General features: G+C 49.8%; 1 protein-coding gene across 2 annotated transcripts in view; it reads left to right on the top strand.

Annotated features, from left to right (window-relative positions):
• The first annotated feature begins 12,111 nt into the window (after nt 1-12,111).
• The window catches only part of B4GALT1 (beta-1,4-galactosyltransferase 1), a 46,579-nt gene continuing 44,469 nt past the window's right edge, over nt 12,112-14,221 (top strand). Inside the window, exon 1 of one of the 2 annotated variants that reach the window (XM_007464943.1) lies at nt 12,112-12,700. In XM_007464943.1, the coding sequence (XP_007465005.1) occupies nt 12,271-12,700 (430 nt within the window). In that variant the 5' untranslated portion in view covers nt 12,112-12,270. The remainder of the gene's footprint in view (nt 12,701-14,221) is intronic. The other variant, XM_007464944.1, reaches the window with a different exon arrangement.

Raw genomic sequence — 14,221 nt, 5'->3', positions numbered from 1 at the left:
TTAGTTGCAACACGTAGGCTCCTTAGTTGTGGCATGTGAACTCTCAGTTATGACATGCATGTGGGATCTAGTTCCCTGACCAGGGATCGAACCCGGGCCCTCTGCATTGGGAGTGTGGAGTCTTATCCACTGCACCACCAGGGAAGTCCCAGCATCAGGAGAAATTTAAACAACCTCAGTGCATCCTACCACTCCCCATCCCACACAAACACTCAGACCTCAAGAGCCCAGCGCTGATTACCATTCCAGGCCTGAGATCCTCATGCCACCCCTTGGACTCCCTTGAATCTCCTTTGCTGCTGTTCACACCTGGGACTCTGGGCCCAGGTAACCACCCGGGCTCCTGAGCTGCATGGGGGCCCTGGTGCGCCTGTGCCCTGGTGACCAGCATGGGCATCTGTGATGTCCCCAAATTATTATAGGGGCTCCAGAATGATTGGCAGATTCACTCAGGCTGCTCTGTCACTCTGGGTTTCTGGTGCCCACCTCCCTCACCCTCCTACCCACTTCCCCTGCTCCTCAACCCACAAATGTGTTTAGGCTGCAGAGCCAGCTGCAGAACTGTTATAGCACTGTTGGCAGGAGATGGGCTGGCTCGAGAGCTGCCTGGAGGGGAACGTGGCAGATCACATTTCTTCAGCTCGTGCCAAATATTATTCAGATGCAGCTTTTCAGACAGACACAAATTGCTCATCCAATAAACACAGAAGGGCTAATCCCAAGACATTTATCAGAGTGGGGAAAGATGAGAGAAAAGACAGACACAAGAGGCCTTTGAGAGCTGGCCTGGTGTGGCTGGCCTGAGGGGAGGTGGGGAGACCTCCAGGCACTCCTGGGGTTTTCTTCTTAAGGGCCTGAAACCCAGCACCAGGGCTTTGGGATTTGCTTTCATTGTGACATACAAAGCCGGCGTTGGTGCAAACACTTCCCCGTGGTGAACAGAGTAGAAGAAATGAACACAGGCCAGGGTGCCTCTGTGGGTAGTCAGCTCCCACCTCCATTTGTCAGTGGTCATGGGGATTAGCTGTCTGCAGCTCCGTACACTATCCCATGCACACAAAGTCCTCAAGGCGTGCTGTGATTGTTCGCAGAGTTCTCAGGAGACAATGCTCCTGGCCTGGAATCTCTTACTTCTGCCTGACAGGTGTGAGGGCACAGCTGCTGAGAAACAGGTTGAGGGACACAGCTGACCACGATGGCAGGGGACCAGAGACATGGGGGCCCCCCATCCATACCAGAGCGCTGGCCAAGCCATTGAGGTCCTTTGTGTATCCCTTTCTGCTAGGACTTTCTAACGGGCCCCATGAGCGTTCCTCTTCAAGGATTCTGCCCAGAAATGAAAGAAATCAGGCCCTCCTCTGAGGCCCCATCTCAGAGCCCAGGGAGAGGAGGACCAGGTGAAGCCTCTAGAGTCAGGCTGGTCCTCCCACTGTCTGTGCCAGGGTCTGCGCCAAATGTGCCCAGCGGAGAGGTGGGAGTGCCCATTGGAGGGAAGAGGCACTGACTAGATCAGGGTGAGGGCATGGGAATAGTTGCCAACATGTATATAGTCAGGGACTATTCTCACTTTTCTCACAGCAACACAATGAGCTAGCTGTACTATTATTGGTACGACTTTCCAGTGGGGCACTGAGAGGTTAGATAGCTGCCTAAGCTCACCCAGTTAGGAAGGCCTCAGAATCTGTGCACTTAACTTGCCATACTGCCTGCAGGCCTATGGAGAGATGCGGTGGTTTCAGAAATGCCAGTTGTATGGGAATCCTTAGGAGAGTAGGATTTGGAGGCTGGAGACCCCAGACCTGGGATGGTGCCTTTGAGGCACAATGCTAATGCAGGCTTCCACTGAGGACCTGGGGGCTCTATAATTAGGCTGATGAACTCTCCTGGTTTTCCCACAACTGAGAGGGGTCCTGGGCTGTGGATTTTCAGTTTTAAAACTGGGGCCACTGTGGGCTAACAGGGGTAAGTTGATCATCCTACCTGTAACAAAAGGGCTGGGCTTGGATCATTGCCTTCATGACCAACCTGCAGGCCAACTTCCTCCTCACACTCCCAGGCTAGAGACTGACAGAGTGATGTGCTGATGGGGAAGATGAGCAGAATAACAACCAGCTGGCAGCAGCTCTTTCCAGACACTTAGGAGGGGAGGACTACAATATCAGGTGGCAACAAAGCAGGGACACTGTAGCCCTCAGAACCTAGTGGGAACAGGTGCCTTCTGGCATGGCCAGTCTTACACAACTAGGGAGACTGGGAAATTCCCAGGTGAGGACTGGCAGGCCGGCCAGGTGGCTTCCAAGGAAGTCTGGGCAGGGCCCAGCTCACTCTGCCTGCCGGGAGCAAGTTTCTATTCTGGTTCCTGAAACTTCATTCCTGCCAGGATGGCGTCTCCTCTACTCACCTGCTCGGTGACCCACGTTGACCTGCGTTCCTAGGCTCAGCAGCCCTTACCTTTCACCCTCTCCGATTTATCCCCACCTGTTATATGACCGTGGCTCTTTGTCAGTCTCTTTGATTGTAAAGATCTGAAATTCACTCGTGCAATACCTGGAAGATTCCAGTAGAAGGAGAATGGATTATGAGGCACAGAATCCATGGGCAGAAATGCTATTAGGTCTCAGGAGGGACAAATGGGGCAAGAAGCCTCGGGCACTTGGGCAGTAATCACTCTTCACTGCTGGGCCCACTTCTCTTTGTGGTCTGTATAAAGCTGGAAGACATTGCAAGAGATTGTCCAGCTGCTCAAAATAAATTTGATTCCTGGCCAAATGAAGTCAATTCAAGGCACTAAGAGAACTTCCAAATGAGATTGCTCAATCCCTGTCAGAGATTTTGGAGGATGAGTGCAGTAGGAAGAAGTCTGGAACATTGGTCATGTGCAAATGATCTTCCAGTTTTGAAAAAGGAGGGGTGGTAGTTAGTTTCTTTCTGTTACTTCAAACAGACTTAAGGGGAAAAAGGGAAAGGTGATTTGCCAGTTCACATAACTGATCAGTCCAGGGAGAGTCTGATATGGGCATAGCAGGGCACACCCCCCTTGCCTCCTTTTTTGGCTTCTTAGGCAGGCTTTTTCTGCATGGTAGCTGTAGGGGGCTGAATAGTGAACCTCCCAAATTCATGTCTACCCAAAACCTCAGAATAGATTTTATTTGGAAAGAGGGTCTTTGCAGATGTAATTAGTTAAGGCAAGATGAGGTCATACTGGATTAAGGTGGGCCCTATTTACGGTGATTTGTGCCCTAATAAGAAGAGGACGCATCAACAGAAGAAAAAGATACACACAGAGAAGGCCGTATGAAGACAGAGGCAGATTGGAGTGACGCAGCTGGAAGCCAAGGAATGCCAAGGCTGCTGGGAGCCACTGAAGATAAAAGAGGCAAGGAAGGATTTTTTCCCTAGAGCTTTCAGAAGGAGCATGGCCCTGCTGACATCTTGTGTTTGGACTTCTAGGTTTCAGAACTGTGAGAGTAAATTTCTGTTGTTTTAAGCCAACAAGCATGTGGCAGTTTGTTACAGGAGTCCTAGAAAACTAATACAATACCCTCAGCAACTCCAGGCTGGCCACCCTAGAGGAAAGGAAGAGCCTTTTTTCTCAACACATACAGAAATTTTGGGGCGGAGGAGATCTTTGCTTCCTGAACGTATCACTGTGGCCGAAGGGAAACAGTGCTCTCATTGGCCAGATATGAGTCCCACATCCATTAAGGGGACCGTGGTGAGGTTAGGCTATCCCAACCACATGGGGAAGAGTGGACATCTTTTACCAGAATGAGGAGTGAATACAGGAAGACAAAATTAACACCTGTCCATTACAGGGCGAAAAAGTTGATTCTGCAGACTATGCTCTCATCCAACAATAGATTGTTTTAAATATAAAGGAAGTAGAAGGACTTCCCTGGTGGTGCAGTGGGTAAGAATCTGCCTGCCAGTGCAGGGGACACGGGTTTGATCCCTGGTCCGGGAAGATCCCACATGCTGGGGAGCAGGTAAGCCTGTGTGCCACAACTACTGAGCATGTGCTCTAGAGCCCCTGAGCCACGACTACTGAGCCCGTGTGCCACAACTACTGAAGCCTGTGCGCCTGGAGCAACAAGAGCAACAAGCTTCTTAACAAGAGAAGCCACCACAATGAGAAGCCCGTGCACCACAATGAAGAGTAGCCCCTACTCGCCGCAACTAGAGAAAGCCCACGTGCAGCAAAGAAGACACGATGCAGCGAAAAATAAAAATTAAAAAAATAAAATAAAATAAATTTTTTTAAAAATAAAGGAAGGAGAGATTTCTCAGAACAATTCAGGATAAGGACAATCAAATTTCTTTTTTGACAGGTCCCTGAACTGACAGATCACAGAGCTGCATTTGATAGCCTGTCTGTTAATAAACTGGGTCTTCAGTAAGGCTTTTAACAATCTCTGCCATGATATCCTTGTGTGGATAAAATGGGAAATATGGGTTAGATGACAGTATGATTAAGAGGAAAAGTAACCTGCTAAATGACTGGAGTGAACCTATGTCATTACATTTGTCCACTCAGCATGCAAAACCCTATCCTATTTTGCAAGAATTTTCTAATAATAATTTAGTACTAGAGGGCTGTAGTGCCCTGGCTCCCACCATGGAAGCAGAAAGAGGAAGATTTTCCTTTTCACTTCCTTGCAGCCAGTGCTCAATCATGTGAATTGGGCTCAGCCACTCCCACCAAGGACTTTTAATTTTTAGGAGGTGAATTTAAGGGGCAGATATAGTGTAGGAAGTATTCTTGGCAACAGCAGAAGCAGCTTGACCAGTCCTGAAGTGGTGATGTTGAGTGTTCCCTGGCAGTGGTGGCCGTGGCAGAGCAGTGGTGTAATTAACTGTTTATGCCGTCAAAAACCTTGATTGGTACAAGGACTGTTTTTAAAAGGATTCAAGTTTCCACACGCGCAGGCCCAGTGGCCATGGCCCACCGGCGCAGCCGCTCTGTGGCACGCGGGACCCCCCCGGCCCGGGGCACGAACCTGTGTCCCCTGCACTGGCAGGCGGACTCTCAACCACTGCGCCACCAGGGAAGCGCCTTCAGCTCTGTCTTTAACATGAACATCAAAAAGTGAAAGTTGTGTTAGAAGGCATTGGTGAAAGTACAGTATCTGGGACTGTGGAGGTGAGTGATGGTCCTGTTCTCTTCTGTTGCTGAGACCCCAGCTGGAATGTTGAATTCAGTCCTGGGCACTGCTCTTTTATGGAGGAAAGTGACAGGCTAGAGCCTGGTCAAAGAAGAATGATCAAGACAGGGAAGGAACTCAACCATGAAGCATGAAGAACAGTAGAAATGATAGATATTAGTCAGCCTAGAGAGGAATTGTCTTTAGGTTGGCAGAAGGCATATGTCTGATCTTTTTAAATAAGTTAAAGACCATCAAGGGACTTCCCTGGTGGCACAGTGGTTAGGAATCTGCCTGCCAGTGCAGGGGACACAGGTTCGATCCCTGGTCTGGGAAGATCCCACATGCCGTGGAGCACCTAAGCCCGTGTGCCACAGCTACTGAGCCTGCGCTCTAGAGCCCGCGAGCCACAACTACTGAGCCCACGTGCCACAACTACTGAAGCCCGCGCGCCTAGAGCCCGCGCACCACAATGAAGACTAGCCCCTGCTCCCCGCAACAAGAGAAAGCCTGCACGCAGCAACGAAGACCCAACGCAGAAAACATTAAAATAATAAAGACCATCAAGTGAAAGAGGATTCAGTTTATTCTCTGTGGCTCCATGGAACATAGCTAGCATCACTGCTACTAGGGAGTTTCAGCTTAATATGAGAAGGGTTTAATTGTTGGGTCTGTGATATCCACAACAGAGCGGGCTGCCTCATAATATAGTGAGTTCACTCTCGCTGGAGGTGTGCACACAAAACTGGATGAACTCTCAGAGAGTATATTGTGTTGGGGGATCCTACTGTGTGGGGGTGAAGGAAGAGTTGGTGTCCTTCCAACTTCTCTCCAATTCTTAAATCTGGTCAAGTCCATAGGACAGGTTGGGAAGGGCAGGAAACTGGAGGTGGGGAGACCAGAGGAATTGCAAATTGTGAGTTATTAAAAAAACACGGAATGGAAGATTGCATTATTCTGAATTTTTCACCACTCCCTGTACCCAATCCCTTTGCCATGTGACTTTGAAGTCCCTCCCACTAGAGACAGAATACACTTTCTTGTCCTGCTAATGTTGGGTTGGCCAAGTGATTTGCTTTGGCTCACGGAGTGTGAGTAGAAGTGACCACTCCAAGCATAGTCTCTAAGAGGTATTGGATTTTTTTGCTCACCCATCTTGTGCTTTTGCCATTACCATGTGAAAAACATGCCCTTGGTAGGTATCACAGAATAGAGACACATGGAGTAGACTCATCTAGCCAACTTACAGACCTATAGCCTTAAGCAGAGCTGCCCCAGCTAACACATGGACACATGAGAGAGAAATAAATGCTTTATTGTGTATAGCACTTAGATTTGGTGGTTATTTGCTATGTAGCGTCATTATGGCAATAAGACAGATTGGACATTCCAACAGACTTTCAGATACAGTATTGAAGGCAGTTCTCAGGCTTCTGCTGGCCTTTCTAGGATCTGAGGAAGTAGCACTTGAGGGAAGGAACTCATCCCAACAGATTGTGGGTATATCCTGTCCTGGGTATAGATGTTGCTGGGAATGGATGGCCAAGGTCACTTTGTGGGGCACAGACCCAGTGCTGGAGGCACTTTGTGGGTTTGGGGTAAAGAGTGAGAGGAGGAAGCCAACCTCACTTCAGGTCATGGGAAGAAGTCCAGCTGGACACTCAAAAGAAAGTGTGGATGGGAGTACCATCCTGAGAAACAGTTTGTGTTGTGATGGATTAAAGATGACCACAAATTCTTTACCACATCTCTCATCAAGAGGTGAAGTCTATTTCCCCTCCTCTTGAATCTGGGCTGGCTCTGTGACTTGTTCTGACTGATAGAATGTGGCATATGTGTCACTGAATAACTTCCAAGACTTGACCTTAACAGATCTTCCACTCCCTCCTATGCATTTGGAGTATGCCTTCTTAGAGTCTAGCTGCCATGCTGTTAGGAAGCCCAAGCAGTCATGTGGAGAGGCCCACATGGAGGAAAACTGAGACCTTTGGCTAAGGGCTCCAGCTAAACACCTAGACAGCAACCAGCACTAACTTTTAGCCATGTGAATGAGGCCATCTATACCTTCCAGACATTCTATTACCCCAGCCAACACTATATGAAGCAGAAAACCACCTAGTTTTTCTAAGAAACTCCAATCAGGGGTTTTGACTGTAAAAACAGCTTACTCGGGTTTCCCTGGTGGCGCAGTGGTTGAGAGTCCGCCTGCCGATGCAGGGGACACGGGTTCGTGCCCCGGTCCGGGAGGATCCCACATGCCGCCGAGCGGCTGGGCCCGTGAGCCACGGCCGCTGAGCCGGCGCGTCTGGAGCCTGTGCTCCGCAATGGGAGAGGCCACAGCAGTGAGAGGCCTGCGTACCGCAAAAAAAAAAAACACAAAAACCCCCCCAAAAAACCAGCTTACTCAAAGTAAACTAAAACCTAGAGAAAAGATTAATTCTAGGGCACTCCCAGTAAAGTTTGGATAAAGTCAAGAATGTGACTGTGACTCTTTACGATCTCATAGATTTCAAGCAGTGTCTTATAGACCTCTCAGCTAGACAAAAGTGCTTCTAAGAATCTTAAGGATTTGTCCCATAGTACCCCGACTCACAGCCTAAAGAAGGGAGGAATTTGGGGATATAGTTTCTGTCTAATGGAGTGAAACTCAATAAGGTTCATGGGAAATGCACAATATTTTTGTTTATTTTCGTCCCCTCCGAGAGAATTGTACCAGCATAAGTACCACTAGCTTGGACTAAAATAGGCAAAGACAGTTCAAATGAAATGAGGACACTGGGCACTTAGCGAAGCAGCCTGAACAAATTACTCTGCTGCAAACAAGGGCAAGGAGGAATGACCCAGAGGATAGAGCCAAGAGCCCAGAGGGTAGAGCCAAGAGCCCAGAGGGTGAAGAGCCACAGAGAATCACATTCCCTGCTCCTGGAGCAGGGGGAATTGGTGACATTTGCGCTATTGGATCTCAGATTTCCTAAAGACCTAAGGCCCGCTATGTACCTTTTATTACCCCTTTTTAAGTGGGAGTTTCTATTATGATTTTCCTGTCTCTGTCTTCCCATTGTATGTTGGATCTGTACGGGAAAAGATAACTTACGGGAAAGTTGCAAGTTTAGTACAAATACTTTTTGGGACTCAGAGTAAATTTCTGACATGATGCTACATTACCCAAAACCTTATGTACACATTTCCAACATAACCACAATCATCAAAATAAACATTTTATGTTACTATCATCTTTTTTTTGTGTGTGATGGCCCAACAGGGCAAATACTTTTATTTTTTTAAATTAATTTTTATTGGAGTATTGTTGCTTTACAATGTTGTGTTAGTTTCTAATGTACAGCAAAGTGAATCAGCTCTATGTATACATATATTCCCTTTTGGATTCCCTTCCCGTTTAGGTCACCACAACACTGAGTAGAGTTCTCTGAGCTATACAGTAGTTTCTCATTATCTATTTTACACATAGTGTCAATAGTGTGTACACGTCAATCCCAATCTCCCAATTCATCCCATCCACCTGCTTCCCCCCTTGGTGTCCATTCATTTGTTCTCTACATCTGTGTCTCTATTTCTGTTTTGCAAATAAGATCATTTATACCATTTTTCTAGATTCCACATATATGCGTTACCATATATTTGTTTTACTCTTTTTTTTTTTTTTTTTTTTTTTTGCGGTACGCGGGCCTCTCACTGTTGTGGCCTCTCCCGTTGCGGAGCACAGGCTCAGGACATGCAAGCTCAGCGGCCATGGCTCATGGGCCTAGCTGCTCCGCGGCATGTGGGATCTTCCCAGACTGGGGCACGAACCCATGTCCCCTGCATCAGCAGGCAGATTCTCAACCACTGCGCCACCAGGGAAGCTCTCTTTTCCTTTGTTTTATATGTAACTCTTTTTTTATTCTTTCATTTTTAAATGGCAGTGAATTGCTCTTTTTTTTCTGTTCCTTTTATAATTTTTTTTAAATTGGGATATAGTTGTTTTACAATGTGTTAGTTTCTACTGTACAGCGAAGTGGAGTTCCCTGTGCTATACAGCAGGGTCTTATTAGTTATCTGTTTTATACATATTAGTGTGTCTATGTCCATCCCAATCTCCCAATTCATCCCAGCCTCCCCTTCCCGCCATTGGTGTCCATACATTTGTTCTCTACATCTGTGTCTCTATTTCTGCCTTGCAAACCGGTTCATCTGTACCATTTTTCTAGATTCCACATTGTTTTTCTCTTTCTGACTTACTTCATTCTGTATGACAGTCTAGGCATAGACTGTTGGGGCCAGCTTCACCCTCACCAGTTCCCTGGTGAACGACTCTTGAATTTGTGTTCTAACTACAATAGTTCTTCCCCTCTTCCCTTCCCACATTATCAAGATGATCATAAGCATTCATTAACAGGTATTTTAACAAATATCTATTCAGTGCCAACTATGTGTCCGGTTCATTTCTAGGAGCTGAGGATATAGTAGTGAACAAGAGAGAAAGTTCTTGCACTCATGCAGCTGATCTTCTAATGAGACAGACAGACAACAAACAATAAATTAAATGTATAATTCTGGGTAGTGATACCTACTCTGAAAAAAATCAAGCAGGTTAAGCAGCTTTGGTTGCGGGACTATTCTACATAGTGTAGTCTGAGAAGACCTCTCTCATAAGGTGACATTTGAGAGATCTGAATGAAGTATGGGGCTAAGTATTTCATAAGTGTTTCAGGCTAAGTGCACAGCAAGTACAAAGGTCCTGAGGCAGGAATTAACAGGGCAAGTTCAAGGAATAGCAGCAGTTAGGTCAGTGTGGCTAAAATACATAGAGCGTGGTAGAGGGTGATAGGAGAAGAGGGTGGGGAATAGAGATAGAAACCAGATTAGACAGGGCTTCTACAAATTTGGAGTTCATTCTCAATAAAATGGCATGAATTGATTTACGCTTACAAAGATCTCCCTAGCTGCTGTTTGGAGAATAGACTGGGGAGGGGGCATGGTGGAGGTATAAGCAGGGTGACCAAGTAGGAGGCTACCTTATAACCCAGGTCAACATGATGGTGGCTTGGTCCAGGACAGTTACAGCAGAGTTAGCAAGTGGTTAATTCTGATAATTTGAAGGTAGCACTGACAAGACTTGCTGAGGGATTGGAAATGGCATTTAAGAATAAGAAAAACACATTGAGGACACCTTTTAGGTTCAGGACTTGGGGGAAATGGATGAACAACAGTGCCATTCTCTGAGGTAAGTAAGAATGGGAGTGGAGTGTAGGGCGTAGGTGCTGAGTTTGAGATGCCAGTAAGAGAGGGAGTGGAATATGAGTTGGTTGGTCAGGGCTGGAGATGGAAAATTTTGTAGTCATCAGCATACAGGTATTATTGAATATAAATCACACTCTTTTCTGTGTAGACAGAAAAGAGCATCATGGACTATGGCCTGGGGCCTTGAACAACCAGGAAAGAGGCCCAGAAAAGAGACAGAGGAGTGGCCAGTGAAATGAGGAAGATCAGAAAAACCTGATGTCCAGGAAGCCAATTGAAGAAAGTAGATTCTGTGTGATCACAACCACATGTCAACTCCTGAGCCTCAGTTTTCTCATCCGTGAAATGGTGAGAGTAACAACTGCCCACTTCATGGTGTTGTTAGGATTGAGGCAATGTATGTAAAGCAGTTAACACTTGTGTCTGACTGGTATATAGGAAACTCTCAGTCTATGGTAGCATTGTTATTATTTCCTCCACTTCAGAGTAGGCTGCCACAGCCCTCAGCTTCCCCATCCACATAAGTGACAGCACCTCCATGAGTCCTTCTCAGAAATGAGGTGTCCCTGCTCACTCAGGCAACCAGGTGGGCCTGACGAGTGGCCTCTGGGTCAAATTTGAACCAAGTGACTTCACTGCCTAAACCTATCACCCACACAGCCCTTACTTGCAAATCAACAAGTGGTAAATAAAGGTTTTAGAGCCAGAGTTCTGCCTCTGCCTCTCACCAGCTGTGGGATCCTAAGCAAGCTTCTTAACCTTCCTGAGCCTTGAATTCTATCTGTAAAATGGGAACAATTCCTACTTCATGACATTGTGTCCAGGCCCGCGCGGACTGTAAATAAAGCCGGCTGATCTCTTCCTGCATGGCGGCGTGGGAGTCACTGGGGCTCTTTGACACCCTCCCACGCAGTGCATGGTGTGGGATGCGCTAGAAGAAGCACCCACGCATCCCCACAACTTAGCTGGGCGGGCCTCTGGGATCCCCTAACCTGGGCTGTAGGACAGTGAGCTCAGAGAGGTGGAGACTCGTCCACTTTCTTTTCCGCAGGGCGCCGGATGAGCCGCGCCTAGTTGCTGGGCCCCCACCTCGATAGAGGGGCCTAGCTCGGCCAAGGGAGGGGGTTCCGAACGTCCCAGAGACTCCCTCTTCCGCTGTCCTACCTCCTGCTGGGCGTCGAAGCCGTTTGCTGGGCAACCCTTCTCCGCCCCTCTTCCTGACCCTCCCCCCAGGTCTACCGAGGTCCACCGTCAGGAAAGCCGCCGCGGGCCCCGACCCCTCAAGACCACGACCAGTCTGCTCTGTTCTCCTCCCTCCTCTCTGACGCCGCGCTGCAGGCCCAGGCGCATAACCCAGCCCTTCAGCACCGCAGGAAGTGCCGGCTCCTCTCGGGGGCAGCTTGGAGGACGAGGAGGAGGAGGAGGAGGAAGCGCGGCTTAGTAGGGACCGAAGCCCCAAAGGGCAGGCTGCGGAGGAGGGCGGCGTGAGGACCTGAGAGCTCAACTCCAAGGCTGCAGGCTGCCAACTGCCGCCCCGAACGGCTCCGCCCCTGAGGCCCACCCTCCACAGGCCCCGCCCCGCAGCTCGGCTCCGCCCCAGACGGCCCCGCCCCCAGCTCCTGTCCCGAAAACGCGGCTCCTACGGGTGGCCCTGACCCCGCCCCGCTGGCGGCCTCGGCCTCGGCCCCGCCCCCGTCCGCGCCAGCCCGTAGTCCGCACTTTGCTTGCTGGGCTGCTGAGTCGGCCAGAGTCTGAGCTCCGCTCCCTCGCCCCCTCCCCCTATCCCTCCCCCAATTGCAGTCGTCTGGCAGTGTCTGGCCGGAGGCCCGCGGGCGGGCCGCCCTCCCCGCGGTAGCCCACCCCCCCCTCTTAAAGCGGCGGCGGGAAGATGAGGTTTCGGGAGCCGCTCCTGGGCGGCAGCGCCGCGATGCCGGGCGCGTCCCTGCAACGGGCCTGTCGCCTGCTCGTGGCTGTCTGCGCGCTGCATCTTGGCGTCACCCTCGTCTACTACCTGGTCGGCCGCGACCTGAGCCGCTTGCCTCAGCTGGTCGGAGTCCCCACACCGCTGCAGGGCAGCTCTAACGGCGCCGCCGCCATCGGGCAGCCCTCTGGGGAGCTCCAGCCCCGAGAGGCCGCACCGCCGCCGCCTTCGCTCACCTCTTCCAAGCCGCGCTTGGGTGGCGCCTCCAACCCCGACGCGGACTCTCGCCCCGGCCCCGGCCCCGGCCCCGGCCTCGGGAGCAACTTGACTTCGGCCCCAGTGCCCCCCGCCACAGCACTGTCGCTGCCCGCATGCCCTGAGGAGTCCCCACTGCTCGGTAAGGTACCACGCACGTTCGCCCATGCCCTCTTCCTCGACAGCCAGTCAGTCTCCCTATTCCGGATCAGAGCCCCTAATCCCAAACAGGTTCCGGGCTGGATGGGGGTGAGAGGTTGGGAGGTGAGTCCCTTCGGATTCATGCTGGAGGCTGGGTCGGGGACGGTTTAAGTAAGCCGTAGCCACCGCCACCCACCCACCCCCGATCCCAGAACCGGAGAAGGCCTTGGAGACTTCCCTGCTCTGGCCCAAGCCTCAAGAAGTTTGGGGAGTTTGAGTCTGCTTAGAACTCGGAGCAGCCTTCTCTCTGCTAACTCTGGTAGGGACTACGAGGCAGCTCAGAGTAACCCGCTCTCTCTAGTTTGGAACGCTGATGATGAGGCCTCCAGGAGGGAAGGGAGCAGACCTCCCAGGCCACATCTCCTGTCTTCACATAGAACCACTGTCTCCTGAGTGTGGGTTAACCCTTTTCCTAAGCTTTTGGGCAAGTGACTTGTCCCTAAACCTCTGGTTTTTCATCTATTAAATGGGAATAATAAGTGGTACCTGTTTGAGGGGGGTGTTTTGGAAGATCAGACCAAACAGTGTAAACAAGCATTTACAAGAATGAGGGTAAGCCCTCAGTAAATTGACACTATTGTGTTCAGTTCCTCCTCTGCTTAGATCCCTGCCCTGGGGCCCTCCTACCCTGCTTCCTGCCCTTGTAGCTTCCCAAGAGCAGGGCCCTCCCAGGGGCCGAGGGTATCTGTACCAGTATAATGTGTGTACCCTGGGGGCTGGAGGGCTAAAATATAATCAGTAAGCACCAAGTTGTCCCTTCCTGGTAGCAGCGGCCTGGAGTCTCAGGTATCTTGCCCAGATGTTCTGAACCGGGACTCCAGCCCCACCGGGACCTCCCCTAGACCTGTAATCCACAGGCAGTCTGGCCCAAGGCAGCCACAGGTTGCTCCCAAGGTTACCAGACAGGTGGCTGCTCAGTTTCAATGCCAGGGTGTAGAGAATGTCGTTCTGAGTGAGGGGCCCTGGCAGGAGGGCAGGCATCCTGCCAGTAGGAACTCTGTCACTTTTTCACAGAGCCCAGACAGAGCAGGCCTCCTACCCACTCTTGCTCAATTTCTCCAATAATTACTTCAATATTTTCATATCAAGTTTGGGAGGATGCTCCTGGAATTGGTCAGACATGAATTGTGGTAATAAAGGGGAGTTTTTTTTTTTTTTTTTTAAAGCAGAAACTTAAATTCTTTTGGACTTGATGGTTAGTCTGGGAAGCAGACTGGTCCTGTAAAATGAAATGGAATCTTTGCCATGCTGCTAAGTGTCTGACCTCAGGCATGTTAGAAATCAGACTCTGAGTTCCTCAGAGTCTCTTTCTCTTGTGTAACTCACAGAGTTAACTCACAGAGTTATTTTCAGGACTAAATGAGATTGTGTATGTTAAGTACATGGCAAATAGGACCTGGGACTTGAAGTTTCATTTTCTCAGACTCTGGAGATGGCTGTGAACAGCAGAGAAGGAGGAAGA

Source organism: Lipotes vexillifer, unplaced genomic scaffold (assembly GCF_000442215.2).
Source record: "Lipotes vexillifer unplaced genomic scaffold, Lipotes_vexillifer_v1.1 scaffold110, whole genome shotgun sequence".
In the NCBI taxonomy this organism is placed as follows: Eukaryota; Metazoa; Chordata; class Mammalia; order Artiodactyla; family Lipotidae; genus Lipotes; species Lipotes vexillifer.
This window is presented reverse-complemented; position numbering and strand designations above follow the sequence as displayed.